The following is a 15,618-nucleotide window of genomic DNA, read 5'->3' as shown; positions in this document are numbered from 1 at the left end:
ATCTAATAGAGTGAAGAGAAAAATAGCCACATCATCATTATTCCTTTATTTGACTCATGAGCTGATTCTAGGAACAGCATGGCTAATAATTCAAAACCAATTTTATGTGGCAGAAATTTCAACTAATATTCCCTCTGGTCAGTTTTTCACTATGTATATCATTAGAGTAATGTGGCTTCAGTGATGTATTGTACTAAGGCATCATCTTTATGCTCTGTTGCTTTGATGTATGAGACTAACATGGAATCGTGGCACTCTGCCTTTATTGATATATAGTCACACTGGTCAGCAAGAATGGGTCTAAGTGTATGGTAATAGCTTTGTATTCTTTTCTGTTAATATTCTCATAAAATACCCATGGGAAAGAAGGTTGCTTTTAAATAGCTATAACAAAGGCAGCATTTTTACAAAAAATGAGAAAGCAGCCCCACCCCTTTACTATGTCTGGTGTCACTGTGCCGAGAGATTGTGCTAATGAATCCAGGGGAATGAGGTCCAGCTCGACAAATGATACTGTAACTCCACTCTTGCATTAATAACATTTAAGAATTTTGGTTATTAACCTCCCTCTTGGCCCTGAAAAATGACTCTCAAATGCTGATGAAGGCAGTATCAAATCTCGTAACAGCAGGAGCCTCTGCTCGCCTTATATATCATTCTACAGGAAAAGTTTTACACTATTACAGAAACTATAAGTGGGGAGGAGGGAGGAAAAATGGTGAAAACAGCCAGTGTTTCTGTAGTACCTGCTTCTTCACTGAAGTGTTGAGTCTTTTCTTCTTCTTCTTCTTCTTCTTCTTTTTTAAATGATAGATTTAACTGCAGGTGTTACTTTTAATTTATTGTGATAGGACGGGGCTCTTTCTTAAGCATCTGCTTTCATAACATTGTTATACCAGTAGTCCTGGATCTGAGGTCAGACTCTCAATTTCTGTGGTCTGAGAACTCTTTTGAGTTCTGCTTGGTGGGCTGCTTTACTATGTCACCCCTTAGGGTTTTGGTCTGTAGGGTCTAGAATGGTGTCATCACATCGAGGTATCTGAGACTGCTGATCACGGACCCACGATATCTATATTCTGCTTTGAATATCTGAACAGTCAGTTCAGATGAGTTTGCTTTGCTTTTCTGAATGGTTCACCCAGGTTTAACCCAGATTGGAATTCTGGGATCAACTCTACCGCCTCTATGGCACTCCAGTGGTGTATGGGGCTGTAAAGGAACTGAAAGGGTCTGGGTGAGATCCTCTGTTGTAGAAGTAGCATAGGGATGACACAAGCTCCCTTATAGTGTCTCACCCCCACAAGCTCCAGTATAAGATGCAAGGCAAGGATTGGGTTGAGCGTGGGAGGTGGCATAGCCATAGTGCTTGGCACTGTGGAGACACTGAAATGCAGTCAGTCCATAGGCAGCCTGGAGGATGCTCTCACTTATGCTGAATGCTGTTTTGGCTGCCTTGCAAACTTGGCGGGGTAAAGCCACCTTTCCTCCCATGCTCTGTGGCCTGTATCTTCTGTGTTGTGTCTCTGATGCAACACAGATTTGGATCTTTATTTTAAGTATGCATCAGGCCACTTCCTAAATGTGAAAAATATGCTGGTAAGTCAAATACAAATAAATGGAGAGTATATCATTTATTGATGTAACTTGTGATTAATTTCAGACTGACAGTACAGAAGCCAGCATGAATTTCAACTTCAAGACTGACTTCCCCAATCAGTGCAAATGCACAACCAAATAACTGGGAGCATTTACATATGCAATCAGAGAGATTATGCACACCTAATTTATCTGAATCAGGCCTTTAAACATACATATGTTTGTTTTATCTAAAGAATATCCTGAAAAATATGAAAGTGTGTGTGTGTGGGGGGGGGGACTAGATTTTTAAAATTAATGACGTTCACCCAAGATCACGGAAGAACATGTAGCGTGGCTTATGGGAAATCCTGAAAAACCTAAAATCTTCACAGCATTTTCAAATTAGTTGTAAAAGGCTTTTTACATTTTTCTTTCTTTTATTTTTTTTTAAAACAACACCTCTGACCCCTCCTCCAGCCAGTCCCCTAAATGTTAAAAGTCTTTTACTGGACACACACAAAGAGGGAAATTTAGTTATGGATTATTGTTTTCATGCATAGCCCTGCTCATTATGCCTAGTGATTTGGGGCTAGATTCATAAAGTTATTTAGGCACTTAACTGCCTCTTTAGATGCCAAAGTCCAACATTTAGGCTCCACGGACATTCATCAAACCACTGCTCAGGTGCCACCTAATCTTGTAGATGCCTTACTCCCCATAGGTGCTTAAGTTTCCACTGATGGGCACACACAAAGACCTGATGCTGCCCTGCAGCTAATGAGCTACTTGGAGCCCTAGCTTCATGCCCAGAGCTTGGTGGGATTCCCAAGCTAGGCATTCCCCTGCCTGCGGTGCCCAATCTGGTAGGCATTCTCAAAGCACGCTATCTTGCTCAAAAGACAGGAGCAAACAGATGGGGAATTTGGGGGACTGCTGTAAGCATACATGTCCTGCAGAATATCCAATAGCCCAGTGGTTAGTGTAGGTGACTCAGATTCCATCCTCCCTGTCTAACTTGATGTAGGACTTAAAGACCAGGTCTCCCATGAGGGTGCCCAGACATGGGTCATTCTCAGTCTCTCCTTTTGAAGCTGTTCCACATTGTATAAATTTAAATTTTCATTGGAGTAGCTATAGAGTCAATCTCTCTTTCTCCCCCTCCCTCCATGGCCTAATGAATATTTATGCATGGAAAGTGGGAAAGCTTCAACAGAAGAGAGTAAGAGAGACCCGCCTCAGAGCAGCCTCTAGTGTGGTGGTTGGGGAAACTCTCCAGGACGGTGGGAGACATAGATTAAAGTCCCTGCTCTTAATCAGGCACAGCAGGGATTTGAACTGGGTCTCCCACACCCTGGGTGAATTCTCAGTCCTTTGGACTATTCACTATTGGAGTCAGGTGGCATCTCTATAGTTTTTCATGAGAAAGGGCTGACCTGGAGAAAGTTCATGGATGAAAGTCCCAAGCAGTAGATAGGCACCTTCTTCTGGCCTGTCAATCAGGACATGTCTACACAGTAGCTGGGAACCTGCTTCTCAGCTCCAGTAGACAGACTCACTAGCTCTGCTTGAGCAAACACAATAAAATAGCAGTGTAGACAGGGATAGCACAAGGGGCAGGGCTTGGGCTAGCCACCCAAATATGTATCCAGGGGGTCTGGGTGGGTCTGTACTTGTGCAGCTAGCCTGAGCTGCTGCCTGTGCTATCCCCAGCTATGCTGCTATTTCTAGCATGTGAGCTCGAACAGAGCTAGCATGTGTCTGTGTATCCAAGCTGGGAAGCATGCTCCCAGTGTAGATGTTCCCACAGATGCTTAAATACCTTTGTGGGCCCCAAATCCACCCTCATCCTTGGCATTTCACTCCTGGCAGTTACTCACTCATCTTGCTGGCTTCTGAGAATCCCTGTTTGTTAGCTTCTAAAGATAGACTCAATTGTGGGCACAAATTTTGAGGACAGGACTGAGAATTTGCCAGCCCTGCACGTGGCTTAAAATACCTACAGCAGAGAATCATTAAAGATAGGAAAAACAGGTTTGCCTTTGGGTTGAAGATTCTAAAGATTAATGGTATGTGGGCTTTTTTCGTATGTGTGTGTTTGTAAGTGCCCATGGTGATGGGCAAGGCATAATAGTTTCAGTAGATGTTAAGTTATGCCATACAAGCTCTCTACTAAATTTCCTAGGGCCAGATTTTAGCTATCCCTTTTTTGAGTGCATAGGGGAGGGTTCAATAGTTCCATTACCAATCCAGGTTCCATGGAAGAGTCCTGTACTTAATAGATAAAAATCAATGCCTCGTTAAGGTGAAAGAACAACAAATCCTTTCGAAATAAGTAACTTTGTAAAATATTGGCCTATAAATAATATCAGTTTAACTTTGTACAATATTGGCCTACAAATAATATCAGTTTAACTTTGGAATCTTCTATTAGTTTTACAACATATAAAGGTTAAAAGGCTCTATGGATGTGATTTATTCAGGGCAAGGCTATAGATAGGTGACCTGTGTGAGAACAAAGTCGTTTGAAGCTTAAGAAATGGGATGCAAATTTGTATACACAAAGCGAATTGACCACTTAATTCATGCAGTCTCACAAGGGAGAAAAAATAATTAGGATACGGGCTACAAAAGCTGGGCAAAAAATTGCCTTTTAGATAGCTGTCTTGTTTTCATTGGTAAACATAAATAAATCATCTACAAGTTATCATATGCAAAGAAGAGGGGGGGGAATGTTGGAAGTTAAATTCTTGTTTCTCTAAATGTCTTTTGACTTTGCAACATACCAGAAACAGTCTTAATATTCCAATACTATACCAACTAATTGCATAATGCTGACAGTAATATACTGATTCCTCACGGGGATCTGAGTTTTAATCCAGTCGTATTAATTTTCCCTTGAAACAGCAGAAGTAATGTAAGGAGTCTTTCTGCCTAGTTACAAAATAATCCATTTGGAAAATTGAATTGTGTAATTTGTAATTGTTCTCCAAGCTCGCTAATGCAAAACTATATTGGTAGCAAATTAAACATTTAAAGTATGACCACTCTGCTAATCACTGGTTGTTAAACATTTATTTTAATGAATACTATCACTAATTATAAATAAAGTGTCTGGTCTGAGACTTGAAAAAAGTTGACAGGGCATTTTTAGCATCTTTATTGGACTGTCATACATCAAGATTTATCAGGCATATTATGGTGTATATAGTGTATATGTGCCATTCCTTACTGTGAAGTGAGAAGTAGTATAAAGCTGACAGCCAGTGGTTATGGATCTCAAGCACAGCTCAAATGAACATGTGAGCCAAGGGACTAGTTCTGAGAGTGATAGAGTTGGTGATAAGTCCTAATAATTACAGTCTCAAAATTCAGTAGGTAGTTTTAATCATAATCCTTCTACAAGCCAGATTTGGAAGTGTTATGAAATGTAATATTTTTGTCAGATGTCAAACCATAATGCACTTGTATCTTTGTGTGCATGCAGCTTTGCACATGCAGAGATGGAGGCTAATGGTTGATAATTTACCCCTTTCAGAAAGGTATGATATATTTGGCCCTCTAAACATTTAAAAACTGTTTATGCCCACAGGTGCTAGGATTGTTAGCAGGTGTTTGTGGCTGTAAAAGCAGGTGCAAGTAAGAGTACATATAATTTTTTTGCACCCATACATGGAAGCCGGAGTAGAGTTTCAGCTGCAAATGTACTCCTCCTAATTTTCTGTTAGAATACTGGTACTTTATTACTTACATATGAAATGTATATGGGTCAACACCAGAAGCACATTGTCAAGTAGTTCTGAAGCAGTTGAAACAGTTCATGGAGTTCAGGTACTGCTATTCATATGCATGAACGGGCTTTGGCAGGTTCGTTTTATAGGAAGAAGTATTCTGCCCTCCTCCCTCAGAAAGTCTTGAGGGAATAAAATAGAAAATAAAAAGACACTCCGAGGAATTTTAAATCTAACTCAGGGTACAGTGAGTACATGTACACAAATCCACAGCCTATGCATATGCTGAGACAATATGCTGTGCAATTTGGGAGTGCACCTATTTTTGAAAATTGGGACTTAATTTTGAATTACTTGGTTTTTAGATGCCAGATTTTAGACCCATAGGCCTGATTTAAAAAAAAAAGCCAAATACCTATAACTTCACTAGCTGCAGACCCTTAATACTTTTAAAAAATTAAGCCCTAGTGGTGAACTGACCCAACTGAAGTCAATGGCAATAGAAAACCAATGGATTTCATACAGTGTGTAAGCTGGGCATTTACAAACAGAAGCCATGACAGATTTTACAATCACATGCAGTATTTTCTGGGACTATTATATTAACTTTATGAATATTATATGGATCACTGTGAACCAGGGATCATATTCTACTCCATGAGCAATGGTTACCAAAGCTCCTCCAGGAACTAAACACAATGGGGGTCATTACTGCAGTCTCTCGACTGTAAACTACTCCAGAGAAGTACTATCGCATGGGGTTGTTTTTGTGTATTGGTTTAAATATGTACCAGAGGCCCAAGGACAAAGAAAGACTTTTTGGTATAAAAGACTGAGTTTAACCTGCCAGAGGTGCCTTCATTTTTATTGAACAAATGGACACAACCTTTTATCCAAACCCTGCTGAAGGGTTGGTGGGACTTTGACTTGCCAGATTTGTGAAGTCATACGATGAAAAATTGCTATATTACAAATGCCTATCTGAATGTAGATTCACTGTTGCTGACAGGTCCTGTAGCATGTACAAACCAGATAGATACAAAGGGAAATACTTAAGAATAACAATGGTACTTGACAGTGGAAACATACCAGCAGTAGAACAAAACAGGCCAGCTGACCAGGAGGGGCTTAAATAAAAAACAGAGGAACTGGTAGCCAGAGAGGAAGAGGTAGGATGGGACAGGAGAGCAAAAGGTCACAGAAGCTAGGTGAGGGGCTCCATGAGTGAGAGAGACCAGCTAGCATACCACAGCCTGTATGAGGAGGGAACACTTTGTTTTCCTGGACCCCGATGTTTCCTAAGGGCTCACAAGGGAAGTGTGAGCTAGAAAGTGTGGGACATTGCGGTTTCAGATGTTTGTTCTTTTGTATGATCCGTGCTCCCCTGTTCTTGACATGATTACGAATAAAAGAGTATAAAGGTTTTGGATTGTGCAAAGTGTGTGTGTGTGTGCTGACTGCTCGACAACTACTTTTATGCCCTGAGGGTGTTAAACTGTAAACTAGGACCTTCATACTTTTTGTATGGAGTTAAGAGAAAGGAGTGTGTTTAATTAACTGGGATATCTCGTAGGGTGTCACTGCTGGTCCTGGGGCTAAGGCAGGAGACTGAGCAGGTAGCAGACTGAGTCAGTACCCAGGAAGTATGCCAGATCAGCAAAGGGAGGAACCAGCGCAGCAGCTCTAGAAGTCTGACAAACCCCAGGGGATCCAGAGCCGAAGGCAGGACATTTGTCTGGTTTTAAGTCCTGTTTTTGGAAAGGAGGCCATTTTGCAGAGTGTGCTGCTCCGCCCCATCTGGCATGACCTCACATACATGGTGCGGGTTGTGACAAAGTTCCTCCTCTACCTTGGTGGGTCTTGCGCTTATTGGCAGATTTGCTCACCTCAGTGATCTCCGTCCCGTTTCTGATCAGGAGTTGGGAGGTTTGGGGGGAACCCGGGCCCGCCCTCTACTCTGGGTTCCAGCCCAGGGCCCTATGGATTTGCAGCTGTCTATAGTGCGTCTTGTAAGATCTGTGTGACAGCTACACCTCCCTGGGCTACTTCCCGAAGGCCTCTTCCACACACCTTCTTTATCCTCACCACAGGACCTTCCTCCTGGTGTCTGATAATGCTTGTACTCCTTAGTCCTCCAGTAGCACACCCTCTCAGTCTCAGCTCCTTGTGTCTCTTGCTCACAGCTCCTCACACGCACTTCCTCTCCTCTGGCTCCTCTCCATCTGACTGGAGAGAGCTCCTTTTAAAACCCAGGTGCCCTGATTAGCCTGCCTTGATTGGCTGCAGGTGTTCTAATCAGCCTGTCTGCCTTAATTGGTTCTAGCAAGTTCCTGACTACTCTAGTGCAGACCCTGTTCTGGTCACTCAGGGAACAGAAAACTACTCGCCCAGTGACCAGTATATTTGCCCTCTACCAGACTCCTGCACCCCACTGGCCTAGGTCTGTCACAGAGGTCACACCACTCCAGAAGTACTGCAATGTCTAGTATTCTGGGGATGCATCGGTGGCCACTCTACAGAACACAGAGGGTTAGATATCACTCACAGCAGTCCTAGGTAGTGCTTGCTAGGACCCGTGATGACTTGTAACCACTGGAGTATATCAGTCATAGCCCTTGGAGAGACAGCAACACATGGAGACTAGACTTTTGATCAGAGCTGCTGGGGAGAACCTCTCTGAGTACCAGAAGGCTGCAAGCCTAAAGCCCTGGAAAGGAGAGAGTGGAACATGGGTCCCTGTTCAGTGAGAGTGATGGTTAGAGACCTAAGAGGGCATGGTTTGAGCAGATCACAGGTGCAGTTACCCTGAAACCGTGGCAAACATCCACAATTAGTGGCCACTTTTGAAAATGTTGGCCTTAATTTCTTTCTTAATTTCTCAGTTTTCCTATTTCTAAAAATGGGAGTTGGTACAGTAATTATCATTATCTGAAAGAACTGCTCAGGATTAACTAATTAATGTTAGCACAGCACAAATCATGCATATGAAAATACATTTGCTGTGAAAGAATCTGAGTCAAGGAGAGTTAGTAAGATGCAGAAAAGAAAAATAATAGTAGTAACAATAATAAACAACACCAGGTAAGAAGGTGACACAACTCACCCTCAAAGAAGCCAGGAAAAATTCAGACACAAATATTTCCAGTCATTTTCAGATTTCCTCATCAGCCATTCTCGCCAAAAAGCACAATACTAAAAATGTTAGCAGTCTGTCACTTTTCAACATAGATTGAGCATACATGTGCCAGACCATTTGCACCATCTGCCACACAAGTGTCAGCTGAAGGAAGACTGCTTGGATACCTGGGGATGATGATGATGGTTTATTGAGGGATTTAGTAGCTCAGTTATCAAGAGATCTTTACACAGTTTCCCCCTCAGATACACAGGTGCAATTTTGAGCCTAAAGAACATGGATAACCTAATGGCTAAAGTTAGATCTTAAAAGAAGGGGGTGTTCCCATGTTGGAATGTGTCTGTCTTCTTTGTCATCTCTTACATGTTCAGGAACAATTCCAAAAATAAAAATGTAGCTGTGAAGAATAAAGGGAAACAGCAGAGACTTCTGCTGCACAGCTCAGGCTACATAAAATGGCAGCCTTGAAAGCAAAGCACACAAGAAGTAAGTCTTCTGGCTGAAGAGTCTGGAAGTAGAGGATTGAAGAGTTGATCAGGGTAGTAGAGGATTGAAGAGTGAAGGGATGTTGGTGGTTGATACTTCACAACAAATCATTTGTGTAATTCATGGTCCAAATGACACCCATAGCACTTGGTTTCTTCAAGTTATTTTTCTCATTGTGTTTATGAAGCCTTGCACCAAAGAAGAATTAGAGTTGAAGCCAGCTGGGAAGAGAAGGAATGATGTGCACATTATCATAGCTATTTGGACTAAGATCAGAGGTCAAAATTGTGGATTATACATCTATCACGGCACACAGGGTAATGTTTCCATTGCAGCCTGTTCAGATTTACAAAACCAAATATAATCAGAAAATGTTCATAGCTACAAGTAAAGGATTTCAGAAAGACCATACTGTGTGAAATGCCTCCTGCCTGAACTAAGTTTCCAGTGCAGTTTGCTCTAAAGTTTGGTAGCTGTTGATAAATTTTATCTGTGGTGCTAATCTTTCTACATTTTTGTTTACTATGTAACTTCAGTTATAACTATGGGATTTTTCTGCAGTATAATATCTCATTTAAATATATGGCAAAGTTCCTACTGATTTCAATATTCCCAAGAATTATCCTAAAGGGTGAAATTTACCCCATGCATGACCAGCAGAAGGCCCATCTGAAAGCCTTCAAAATAAACTTTCTACCAACCACACCATTCTGTATTCCATATATTTTCCTCCTCTGATCTAATATTGGTGTGAAGAAGAATTTGTTTTGTTGATTAGGATTAATGTTTCTTGATAACCGTTAAAGCAAAATTGGTTAGTATGGGCACTATGAAGGTAATCATGATGAGAGATAGATAATAGTGTAAATAGTCTTTGCTTTGTGATATAGTATGCTCATAAAGAGCAAATGTGAAAGGAAAAAGGAACCAAATGAAAACAAATGTTGCTGTTCAAATGGATGAACTTTGGCATTTCAAGCATGAATTGAAGCGTACTAAATTACTATTGAAATCTATTGCTCTGCCTTTTGGATTACCACAGTAGTTCTTCATAACTGCATGACCTTTGAGATGAATTGATAATGTCAGTACTTTTTTTATCTTCATCTTCAGTTGTATATTCTTCCCAAACTCCATAGTCATGATATGTTGAACAGCTGAAAACCCATGTTTAAATTTATACACAGTTCTCTCAAAAATCTTATTTACATAAAGAATTCCATTTGAAACTTCTAAGAGCCTAGTCACCTGACTACAGTGCTTCTTGCTCCTTGCTAGGCCTGTGGAAGAGAGACTTTTGAACTCAATCTACCAATGTGTTTTAATGGTAAGCATGTGCTAAGTCCCAATTAAGATGATGAAGGCTGATATCTCGCATCCAATCTGCAGGCATTGGATTCTTCCATGGTAGCTTTGGTGTTGTACTTTGTGGCTTCAGCAAAAAGTTCTCTCAATGGCACAGGATCCTCAGTAGAGGGGAACTACTACATATAAGTCTCTTGAGCAAAGTCCTTACCATTTTGGATGCACTCCATGACACAAGATAGGGTTCCCCTCTCTTCTTTGTCAGTTCAGTTCCACTACTCAATAGATTTTTGAGTTTGTGGCCAGTTTGGTGGCTCCCAAAGTGTCACTGGAGGAATTACTGGTAGAAAGATTATGCAAATAAAGCTTTCTCTGCAACCATACTTTCCCTATTCACCAATAGATGGAGACAGAGAGCTTCTTCCTCTGGGACATGCCTCCTGAGTTCTAGGTAAATAGCTTATGCAAATGAAGCAGCTCTGGGGCCATTCTTTCCCCTGTTCAACAGCAGAAGGGAACAGAGAGCTCCTTATTCTCTAAAGCAGTGATGGGCAGCCTGCAGCCCATCAGGATATTCTGCTAGCAGGCCACAAGACAGTGTTTATATTGACCGTCTGCAGGAACAGCCGCCCGCAGCTCCCAGTGGCTATGGTTCGCAGTTCCCGTCCAATGGGAGCTGCAGGAAGCAGCAGCCAGCCCACGCCGCTTCCCAGAGCTCCCATTGGCTGGGTACGGCAAACTGTGGCCACTGGGAACTGCGGGCAGCCATGCCTGTGGACTGTCAATGTAAACACTGCCTTGCAGCCTGCCAGCAGATTACCCTGATGGACCACTGCTTAAAGCGTCAGGCCACAGTGCTTATATTGATATTATTGTTAATATACATTAGGGAAACCACTGTGAATCATCATATGTCCCATTATGAAACCCTTATCCACACTGCAGGTAATGCCATTGATTTGTAAGGTACTGCTCAGCATGAGTACAGATAGCAGAATCTGGCCTTTGTGAATGTGTAGAGAATATTTGGAAACAGAAGACTTTATTCAGGAAAGCTTTTCTCTGGATGTGTCAAGTCTAATGTAAATCATTGAAAGAATGCATATACCAGCTTCTGGCAACAGTCTTTCTCCGTGGTCTGGTCCTCTACCAACCACAAGACGAAGGCTACATTATTTCAGAGATGCCATATCAGTGAATTACGTTATTTCACCTTTTGTGATCATGGATTCAAATTCAGTAGACAAAAAACACCCAGTAACATCAGTCTGGCGAAGGCCCAGTAACTGGAGTTGTGAAGGGAATTCTACGATGTAAAGCAATGCTATTCACATAGGCCTAAGCCCACCGGTAGGGAAGGAGCTATAATACCATCTCTGTGTGGCCACTAATCTTGCACAAATCTTGAACTGCCTCCATGTTGTGGTTGTGAACAATGCGGAGAACTAAAGCAGGCTTAACAACTTCAGGAAGTGGGCTCTTATTTTGGAGGCTGCTCACAATGCACCCATCACTTTGCTACTTTCCCCATTCTCCTTCAGAAGAGGTTAGCTTTCAAAGATTTTCCTCCTATAGAGCTGTGTTGTCTCTCTCTCTCTCTCTCCCTCCCTCCCTCTCTCTCTCTCTTGCCAGAAGGGAACATGCAATAGAACTGCTTTGAGGAGGAACTGGGTCAGATAGGGTCAATTGGAGCCTAAGGTTCATTAGGATATTTATCTCTCACTTTATAAATAGATTGTAATGCTTTTAGTTTTTCAGTACTGTAAATGATCAGCCCACAATGGTTAAAAAAACAAGTGAAATTTTCCACTGGGATGTAATGTTGCTCAATGTTACAATACCCTTTCAGTAATATTCAGAGAACTAGGAAAACCTGGACAATGATGGTGCAAGCTGTCTTTGGAGAGAACAGGTCTAGCAGCCACATCCTTCCTCTTTCTGATGAAATTACCAAAAAAATGTGGAGGGAGTGGCTGAAGTTCATGTTCAGATGGTTATTTTGGCAATGAAAATGTTGAGGTGTAAAGCCAAGATTTTTCCAAAACAGAAGCCTAAAAATGTAGTCTCCTAATTCCATATTTAGCCACTTCTCTGAGTGTTAATAGTGCAGAGCAACCAACAGTTACCACTGAGCCAAATTTTAAGCTCTTTTTTTGTCAAAATCTTAGTCCAGGCTGGAAAATAGGGCTCTTTGTGTAGAAATGTTAAAAATCACCTGTTGTCTGCTGAAGCTGTCTACTAGAGCTGTACAGAAAATGGGAGATTTCCACAGGGGAGGGAGAAATCAACTTTGCATTGAAAAAATGAAAACTGGAAAATCAAAACTTTTTCAGTTTTTATCAACCAAAGCCTGGAAATCTCTGGCTAAAAACTACTGAAAACCATATTTTTGGTTTTCAGGTTTTTGTATTTCTGACAAAAAAATGAAAATTTCAAAGAATGTAGGACATAGGACTGGAAGGGACCTCCTTGGTCATTGTGTCCAGCCCGCTGCTATTACAGGCCTACAAGGAAAGTGGACAGTTCTGTTGAAAAACTAATTTTCCATCAAAAATAGTTTTAGGAGAAAAATTTCACCTACATTAGTGTTTACTCTTCCATAGAGCAAGTCATAACAGAATCAGTTGCACCTGCTAAAAGTGAGTGGCTCAAGTGAAACCTTTTCTCTTGGTCTTGTTGCTACTTCTGCTGCACCATGTACTTCATAATGATGTTTCCCCACTGGCGTGAATGCTGCTTCCTGAAGAGATCCCTGTGATTTAAATCCTATTTTCACTGGGTTTCACTGGAGCTTGTGCACAGACAGAATGAGGCAGTGTGGAAGTGTCAATGTGACTACATCATTTAGAATCTTCAGGTTCATCTGAAAGCCTGATTCATCTCAAGATGGCTTTTCCGTGTGTGTGTTCATAGGCTTATTCTTTTGGGGTTTTTTTCCCCAGCTTGGCTTAATGCATTTCCTTTCTCTCCTCTGTTCAATAGTCATTATTCAAGGATTCTAATTAGAACTCCAAATTGCTCTTTTTCAGGTCACGGAACTCAATAATGTGAAGAATATATTACGACTGCCAAAAAACACGAAGAAACATGCTGTAGGCATTTATTTTAATGATGACACATCCAAAACCTTTGCTTGTGAATCAGGTGGGTAAACTGGCACAGTATAATAGAAAACACTGGAATGTAAATTGTGAAATTATAAACATATTGTACCTACACACAGATTTTCTGGGCATTTATACAGAACTCGAGGCGGATGAGTGGTGCAAAGTGCTGCAGATGGAATGCCTAGGAACTCAGATTAATGACATAAGCCTTGGAGAGCCTGACTTGTTGGCATCTGGTGTAGAAAGGGAGCAGAGTGGTATGTACAGAAATATTGAACTTTATAGCATTTAGAAAGTTTTAGAACATAATTCCTACCTGAGGCCATGGCTTAGTTACTGAAATGTTTGGGCTGTGCATAGAGAAACCAGAAATATACTCAATTTTTTACAATCTGGTGCAAAAATCAAACCAACAAACAAAAAAAAACAAACCCCAAAACAAAACTAAAAACATGAATCTTGACTGTTATCGGCACTAACCTGTTCTGCTAATCTAACACTCTCTGATTTAGGATTTTAGAAATGTTCTAGTCAGATTTTTTAGACAAATTAGTTGCATTATAATCTCTTTGGGGCAGGGAATGCTTTTTGGTTCTGCATTTGGAAGGAATCTAGCCAAATAAGGTCCCAGTTCATGACTGTGGCTTGTAGGCACAAATACAAATAATAAATATTGCAATATAAATTATAATTGCATACATAATCTGAGCTCAATTACTTCACCTGCATATGGAAATCAGCTAATTGCATGCACACATGGGCTTTCCATGATTTAATCAGTGCACACAATTTTATTAACTGCAAGCAAAATACAGTTGTGAATGCCTTTTATGTGCCCACATGCATATACCTTGAAAATACACTCTTTTTCGAGCAGCACAGGCTGGAATCTCTCCTCCTTTCAAGCAGCCATAATTATTAGCTTATTTCCCCTCATGTCTGTATACTGGCCAAACACACACTCTCAGATGCCCATGTATGGTTAACATATTAGAATTTATAATTAACCCTCATCCCATTTCTGTTGCAAACTGCGTCCAGGGACTTGCACTAAAAATATAATGGAGAATGTAACATCAGCTACATTTTTAACCATTCATTGAACCTAAAAGAGTTAATTTTGAAAGTTTAGGTTGTCTTTTCACCTGAAGAAAACCTGGAATTCCTTTAGTAGCATTTCTGTAAGCTTTTTTAAAACCAGATTTCAGAGTTAAAAATCTGAATCTGTGTTTCATTCCATTGCCTTTTCAGAGCAGGGGCGGCTCCAGGCCCTAGCACGCCAAGCTCGTGCTTGGGGCTGCAAGCCACTGGGGGTGCTCTGCCGGTCGCCGCGAGGACAGCAGCCTGCTTGCCGTGCTTGGGGTGGCAAAATGCCTAGAGCCGCCCCTGTTTCGGAGACATTGTCTCCATTGTCCATTGCAATTCCATTGGCTTACACAGAGTTATACCATCACAGAACTAATGTAACAGAGTGGAGAATCAGATTCTAATATACTATCCCGACTTTAAATTAAAGAACATATTAATTTTCAGATTTACTTGCCACTTTCCTCTATCAATTCTGATTGTTACTCATTCAATCCAAAATATGTGCACTAAGTCAAGTGAATTAAAAAAAGGTGATGAATGAGAAGAAATCAGTTTGACAAGTGGGTGAGTGGCTTTAGATAATTCCATGTCTGTGAGAAGTAGACTGAGGGAATCCTCTTTGCGAAATTGAGTTCTTATAAAATCTTAAGTGGTCATGAACATAGATTAGAGACTTATTAAATGCACAAACTTGCACTGCAATTTAACTATTCTTGTGATGCTTTTTATATACAACTATAATTATTAGAAGAGAAGTTCATTGCCATAGTTCTTCACAGTGACATACATGTCCTGAATATAAGGCCTGAGTAAATAGGCTTTGTCTGGGGGAATCACAGCCTACTTGGGTAGAGAATGCTGAATCTTCTGTGCGATTCCAACCTGGGCCAGGGCACTGGAGTGTTTCCCAGCTCTTCCTAAAGTTCATGGGTAACAAGTTGTAGCCTACTGCAACCTTCCATATGACATGTTGTCAGTGAATTTGTGTAGGTCTAGATCCATTAGCAATGTCCCAGTCACTTCCCAGGCCATACCTGAGCTCACCTCCCTTCCAATCTCCTGCAGAGCAGACCACTGGGGAGTTTAGTTGTGCAGCATGCAGAGATCTGTTAAATTCCACTGTGTGGCTTCTGTATGGTCTCCGATTCTTGCAGCCCCACATATTGAACCTTGGCAGCTTGAACTTTCT

The 15,618-nt window shown here is 41.2% G+C and overlaps 1 protein-coding gene across 5 annotated transcripts in view; it reads left to right on the top strand.

The window, feature by feature from the left end:
- The window catches only part of DOK5 (docking protein 5), an 89,463-nt gene that overhangs the window by 50,628 nt on the left and 23,217 nt on the right, over window positions 1-15,618 (top strand). For 4 of the 5 annotated variants that reach the window (XR_003996551.1, XR_003996550.1, XM_030533632.1 and 1 more), the window contains exons 3-4: window positions 13,263-13,377; window positions 13,457-13,597. Coding sequence is in view for 3 of the 5 variants with exons in the window: in XM_030533632.1 (XP_030389492.1) it covers window positions 13,263-13,377; window positions 13,457-13,597 (256 nt within the window). In the remaining 2 variants the exon portion in view is untranslated. The remainder of the gene's footprint in view (window positions 1-13,262; window positions 13,378-13,456; window positions 13,598-15,618) is intronic. The other variant, XM_030533631.1, reaches the window with a different exon arrangement.

Source organism: Gopherus evgoodei, chromosome 14, assembly GCF_007399415.2.
Source record: "Gopherus evgoodei ecotype Sinaloan lineage chromosome 14, rGopEvg1_v1.p, whole genome shotgun sequence".
In the NCBI taxonomy this organism is placed as follows: domain Eukaryota; kingdom Metazoa; phylum Chordata; order Testudines; family Testudinidae; genus Gopherus; species Gopherus evgoodei.
The sequence above is the reverse complement of the archived record's forward strand: the minus strand, read 5'-3'. Positions and strand labels throughout refer to the sequence as shown.